This window comes from Chanos chanos, chromosome 1 (assembly GCF_902362185.1).
Source record: "Chanos chanos chromosome 1, fChaCha1.1, whole genome shotgun sequence".
NCBI lineage: Eukaryota > Metazoa > Chordata > Actinopteri > Gonorynchiformes > Chanidae > Chanos > Chanos chanos.
In genome coordinates, this window is record NC_044495.1 from 62,099,482 (window position 1) to 62,106,981 (window position 7,500).

A 7,500-nucleotide genomic window follows, 5' to 3' on the forward strand; every position below is an offset into this window, starting at 1 on the left:
ACGATTACTCCCCCCCCCCCCCCGCCGCCCCCGGCTCCACTCCTCCCCTGGGTTACGGGTTTTTGGGCTGTGACTGATGAGGCAGAGAGGTGCAGGTGGAGTGACTGGAATGAGGTTGTTCTCCGTGGTCGTCTCTCACTGTCATTGTGATCTATTCTCTGGCCAGAGAGCAGAGCTGACAAAAGCTGGTACAGTCTTTTATTTTGCATATCTCTTTCTGTGAATCAGGCCCACCAATACATCACCTCAGCTATTGAGTCCACATTAATCTCTCTTTAAAGAGCCTTGTCCGGGGCTGCCTTTTGTCCTCTCTCCCTTTTATGTATTGCCACACACACTCCTGTGGTCGGCCTTTGTGTGTGCGGATAAATAATTGTTCTAAAGATGAACTTTGGGTTTGTGCATTACAAGGGATTATTGTTTAGAGGTAGGTGGAGTGCAAGAGACACAGGGTTTATATATATATATGTGTGTGTGTGTGTGTGTGTGTGTATGTTTTTTTTTTAACCTTAAGCTAGAAAAGGAGTTGTTCTGAAGTTAACTGAGGTGTAGTCATTTGGGGAAGAGAAACTCTTATTTTGGCCCGTAGTCACATTTCTTTGAGGCTCTCATTCAGTCACAGAGAAAGAAAATATATCGTTCATCGTGTATGTATCGCATACTCACACACACACACACACACACTCACACACACACATGTATATGTTACACACATTACATACACACACACATGCATATGTTACATACTCACACACACACACATACTCACACAAACACACACACACACACACACACACACCCCGTCCCTGTTTCCCGGGCTCAGAGTGTGTTAGAGTGTAGACAGTGAGGGAGAAGGGGCCATAGAGGCCTATACAGACACACTGCCGTGCTTCTCATGGTCCCATCCTCAGACCCTGCTGACCTGCATATTTATCAGGTTTGTTGATTGTGGTAAAACTGGAGGAAAATGTTTTCACAGACATCATTTTTCACTGTCTGTTCAAATATTGTATCTTAAAATCTAGTGAAATACATAAATAAGAAGAAAAACAGTAGCTTCACCAAACAAGAATGATCAGACTAATCAGCAATGTGCGTGCGTGCGTGCGTGCGTGCGTGCGTGTGTGTGTGTGTGTGTGTGTCTGTGTATTACGCTGCTGTCTCTCAGCACAGCCTGAAATATGCACAGTTTAAGGAGAAGTTAGAAATTAGCCATTGATTGTTTTAGATGGCGTTTCTTTAGATAGAATGCCAGCATTGTCTTGGAGCTGGGGGGAAATAAGTCTTTTGTTTTAATAGTGTGTGTCGTTTCTCAGGCCAGAGTGGCATAGCAAAAGCGTAATTACGCAACTTAATTGATGTATTCTCAGCTCTTCAGACGATACATCTGTCTAGGCACCGCTGCCTTTCACTGTAGCGCCGTAGTGCCTGTTGTTTGCAGTGTATTTCTCACTGTATTGATCGCTATTATGGTAAATCCAATGAAGACAATACCTCTCTATCAACAAAATACAGGTTAATTATCCTGCAGGTCAAATCACATCAGGCCCACACAAAAGACTGCCTCCACTCTGCATCTTACATTAAATTACAGCAACCGTTTATCACCCTGCCTTTTTCTCCTGCAAATTAACACCATCAAATGCAGACCAGTAAAACCCAGAAGAGTCCCACAGCCGGCCCGGCGCCTGTTTTGGAGAAAACTCAACATTTTCTTTGTTGTTCAAGTGTGAAGTTCAGGGAATGTTAAATAATCTGTCATTATGTATATGTGCTCACAGTGAATCATAAATGAATCCACAGTATGGATTTGAGATTTTAATACAGTGTGCATTTAGTATTGCTAATCCTCACTGTTATTCTCCTTTAACTCAGAATCAACCTTAAAAGTCAGTTTGGGTTTAAATCTTACTGGGCTTGTTTGTCTTCCATCACTTCCTCACTGATTCATCTCCTGCCTCTGCCATTATTTCTTTCTCTGTCTCTCACGATTATTTCTCTCTCTCTCTCTCTCTCACAATTATATCTCTTGGACCTAAAACATTCTGTCCAGTGAGTTCACCACAACACCTAAATGTAGAGAGAGAGAGAGAGAGGTTGTGCTATTGAATGTTAGTGCAGAGAGAGAGGGAGAGAGAGAGAGGGGGGGGGGAAGGAGAGACAGAGAAGGAGAGAGAGAGAGAGAGAGAGAGAGAGAAGGAGAGAGACAGAGAGAGAGAGAAAGAGAGGGAGAGAGAGAGAGAGAGAAGGAGAGAGACAGAGAGAGGGAGAGAGAGAAGGAAGGGAGAGAGAGAGAGAGAGAGAGAGAGAGCGAGAGAGACAGAGAGAGAGAGACAGAGAGAGAGAGAGACAGAGAGAGAGGCTGTGCTACTGAATGTTAATGCAGAGAGAGAGGGAGTGAGAGAGAGAGAGAAAGGGAGAGAGGTTATTGAGGCTATTGAAAGTTTCAGGGGAGTATTTCTGCGAGGCGGAGAGAGAAGAGCTTGAGCGTTTTCCTCGTGGGCGTCGGTTGGGGCAGGGGAGTGCAGAGGGGGGAGTGAATGCCATTGATTTTGGTTATTGTGTTTTTGCTTCTGCAGGAACTCCAGTGAATCGGATTCCAATCATGGCCAAGCAGGTGCTGGATCTTTACACTCTCTACAAGCTGGTGACAGAAAAAGGCGGCTTAGTGGAGGTCATCAATAAGAAAATATGGCGCGAGATCACGAAGGGCCTCAACCTGCCAACCTCCATAACCAGTGCCGCTTTCACCCTCCGAACCCAGTGAGTCCACGCCCCACACTGCCCACCCCCACACTGCCCACCCCCACACAGACACTGCCCACCCCCACACAACCCCACACAGACACTGCCCACCCCCACACAACCCCACACAGACACTGCCCACCCCCACACAGACACTGCCCACCCCCACACACAGACACTGCCCACCCCCACACAGACACTGCCCACCCCCACACACAGACACTGCCCACCCCCACACAACCCCACACAGACACTGCCCACCCCCACACTGCCCACCCCCACACAGACACTGCCCACCCCCACACACAAAACCCCACACAGACAACCCCACACAGACAATGCCCACCCCCACACAGACACTGCCCACCCCCACACAGACAACCCACACACAGACAACCCCACACAGACACTGCCCACCCCCACACACACAACCCCACACAGACAACCCCACACAGGCAACCCACACAGACAACCCCACACAGACAACCCCACACAGACAACCCACACAGACAACCCCACACAGGCAACCCACACAGACAACCCCACACAGACAACCCCACACAGACAACCCACACAGACAACCCACACAGTCAACCCACACAGACAACCCACACAGACAACCCACACAGACAACCCACACAAACAACCCACACTGCCCACCCCCACACAGACAATGCCCACCCCCACACTGCCCACCCCCACACAGACAACCCCACACAGACAACCCCACACAGACAACCCACACAGACAACCCCACACAGACAACCCACACAGACAACCCCACACAGACAACCCCACACACACAACCCACACAGACAACCCCACACAGACAACCCCACACAGACAACCCACACAGACACTGCCCACCCCCACACAGACACTGCCCACCCCCACACAGACAACCCACACAGACAACCCCACACACACAACCCCACACAGACAACCCCACACAGGCAACCCACACAGACAACCCCACACAGACAACCCCACACAGACAACCCCACACAGACAACCCACACAGACAACCCCACACAGACAACCCACACAGACAACCCCACACAGACACTGCCCACCCCCACACAGACACTGCCCACCTCCACACAGACAACCCACACAGACAACCCCACACACACAACCCCACACAGACAATCCCACACAGACAACCCACACAGACAACCCCACACAGACAACCCACACAAACAACCCACACTGCCCACCCCCACACAGACAATGCCCACCCCCACACTGCCCACCCCCACACAGACAACCCCACACAGACAACCCCACACAGACAACCCACACAGACACTGCCCACCCCCACACAGACACTGCCCACCCCCACACAGACAACCCACACAGACAACCCCACACACACAACCCCACACAGACAACCCCACACAGGCAACCCACACAAACAACCCCACACAGACAACCCCACACAGACAACCCCACACAGGCAACCCACACAGACAACCCCACACAGACAACCCCACACAGACAACCCCATACAGACAACCCACACAGACAACCCCACACAGACAACCCCACACAGACAACCCACACAGACAACCCCACACAGACAACCCCACACAGACAACCCCACACAGGCAACCCCACACAGACAACCCACACAGGCAACCTACACAGTCAACCCACACAGACAACCCCACACAGGCAACCCCACACAGACAACCCACACAGGCAACCTACACAGTCAACCCACACAGACAACCCCACACAGACAACCCCACACAGACAACCCACACAGGCAACCCACACACACAACCCCACACAGACAATCCCACACAGGCAACCCACACAGTCAACCCCACACAGACAACCCCACACAGACAACCCACACAGACAACCCCACACAGACACTGCCCACCCCCACACAGACACTGCCCACCCCCACACAGACAACCCACACAGACAACCCCACACACACAACCCCACACAGACAATCCCACACAGGCAACCCACACAGTCAACCCCACACAGACAACCCCACACAGACAACCCACACAGGCAACCCACACAGTCAACCCACACAGACAACCCCACACAGACAACCCCACACAGACAACCCCACACAGACAACCCACACAGACAACCCCACACAGACAACCCACACAGTCAACCCCACACAGGCACTGCCCACCCCCACACAGACACTGCCCACCCCCACACAGACAACCCACACAGACAACCCCACACACACAACCCCACACAGACAATCCCACACAGGCAACCCACACAGTCAACCCCACACAGACACTGCCCACCCCCCACACAGACACTGCCCACCCCCACACAGACAACCCACACAGACAACCCCACACACACAACCCCACACAGACAATCCCACACAGGCAACCCACACAGTCAACCCCACACAGACAACCCCACACAGACAACCCCACACAGACAACCCACACAGGCAACCCACACAGTCAACCCACACAGACAACCCCACACAGACAACCCCACACAGACAACCCCACACAGACAACCCCACACAGCCCACCCCCACACAGACACTGCCCACCCCCACACAGACAACCCACACAGACAACCCCACACACACAACCCCACACAGACAATCCCACACAGGCAACCCACACAGTCAACCCCACACAGACAACCCCACACAGACAACCCCACACAAACAACCCCACACAGACAACCCACACAGACAACCCCACACAGACACTGCCCACCCCCACACAGACACTGCCCACCTCCACACAGACAACCCACACAGACAACCCCACACACACAACCCCACACAGACAATCCCACACAGGCAACCCACACAGTCAACCCCACACAGACAACCCCACACAGACAACCCCACACAGACAACCCACACAGACAACCCCACACAGACAACCCACACAGACAACCCACACAGACAACCCCACACAGGCAACCCCACACAGACAACCCACACAAACAACCCCACACAGACAACCCCACACAAACAACCCACACAAACAACCCACACTGCCCACCCCCACACAGACAACCCCACACAGACAACCCACACAGACAACCCCACACAGACAACCCCACACAGACAACCCCAGCCAATTATTTTACAAGAAAAAAAAAGTCAAATTCAATTATCCGGCCTCAGAGTGGAGGAGCTGAGACGGAGTGTATTTGACATGTCTGGAGAGGTCTGGGCTCTGACAGATAAAGGGAAAGAGAAGCACAGACCCAGAGACGTTCTCAGCCAACGACAACTCATCGACTTCATCAGCAACACACTCTCAGCCCCCTCTGTCACTAACCTCACGGGTCTCCATCTGTCTCCTCCACCACGCAGACACCTCCTCTTCACCTCCTTCCGTTCTCATCTCCACTCCTCACATACACACAGTTTACCTGTCTGTTTATCTGTTTATCTGTCTGTCTATCTATCTATTTATCTATTTATCTATCTATCTATCTATCTATCTATCTATCTATCTATCTGTCTGTCTGTCTGTCTGTCTGTCTGTCTGTCTGTCTATCTGTCTGTCTGTCTCTCTGTCTGTCTCTCTGTCTGTCTATCTATCTATCTATCTATCTATCTATCTATCTATCTGTCTGTCTGTCTGTCTGTCTGTCTGTCTGTCTATCTGTCTGTCTGTCTGTCTGTCTGTCTGTCTGTCTGTCTATCTATCTATCTATCTATCTATCTATCTATCTATTTCTGTAAACCGTGTAAAATTGTAGTAACTCTGTGTAACTGTAAGTTTGCCATTATGTGCATGCTGTATGATTATAGCGTGTGTGTATGTGTGTCTGTGTGTGTGTATCAGGTATATGAAGTATCTTTACCCATACGAGTGTGAAAAACGTGGACTGAGCTCTCCCAGTGAGCTCCAGGCAGCTATCGACAGTAACCGCCGTGAGGGACGCAGACAGAGCTACGGCTCCGCCCTTTTTAACTACTCCCCTGTGGCCACACCCACCCTCCTCTCCTCACCCAAACTCCAGATGCCACACATCGCCATGCCAACGGCTAACGGCAACCACCTGGCCCAGACCCCTGTCATCAAGAAAGGTGAGAGAGAAAACGCCTGATGCTACCCGACAGCAAACAGGGTCTGGGTTTTCAGACCTGAGAACAGAGATTTTAAAATATTGTTTGATGGGGGAGAGAGACTGTGTGTCAGACTGGTTGTTGTTGTTGTTGCTGCTGTTGTTGCTGTTGTTGCTGTTGTTGTTGTTGTTGTTGTTGTTGTTGTTGTTGTAGCTGTTGTTGTTGTTGTTGTTGTTGTTGTTGTTGTTGTTGCTGCAGCTGTTGTTGTTGTTGTTGTTGTTGTTGTTGTTGTTGTTGTTGAGTTAAGGCAGCAGAAGCTGCTGCGGTGAATGTTGAGGTGGAATGCAGCCGCTGTGAGGGTCGTGGGAAAAGGGGGCAGAGACACACTCCACAGCGACACAGACAGCATTAAACCAAAGCCCAGACTTACACTGATCTCTGTCAGGTCACATTGTTTACCAAGCAGCAGGAACAATATGCAGTTCAATCTAAGGCGACCTATTTTTACTCACACAGGTACTCTGTACGCCATCAGGAACAAACACCTAATGAATAATGCAGGAATCCATCTACCCTTCTCTCACTTTTGTGGCGTTTTTATGAGTTTATTCTGCAAGTACATTTGGCACAGAATGGGCTATCTGTAATGTATATAAATAACTCCACTTGAGTATAGATCCAAATGTGTCTGACAGAGTGTGTGATCTTACACAATAGTCTCT

The 7,500-nt window shown here is 50.5% G+C and overlaps 1 protein-coding gene across 1 annotated transcript in view; it reads left to right on the forward strand.

Moving 5' to 3' along the window:
• arid3c (AT rich interactive domain 3C (BRIGHT-like)) overlaps positions 1-7,500 on the forward strand; it is a 74,879-nt gene that overhangs the window by 61,015 nt on the left and 6,364 nt on the right. Inside the window, exons 4-5 of the mRNA XM_030787822.1 lie at positions 2,580-2,763; positions 6,555-6,799. Coding sequence (XP_030643682.1) covers positions 2,580-2,763; positions 6,555-6,799 — 429 coding nt within the window. The remainder of the gene's footprint in view (positions 1-2,579; positions 2,764-6,554; positions 6,800-7,500) is intronic.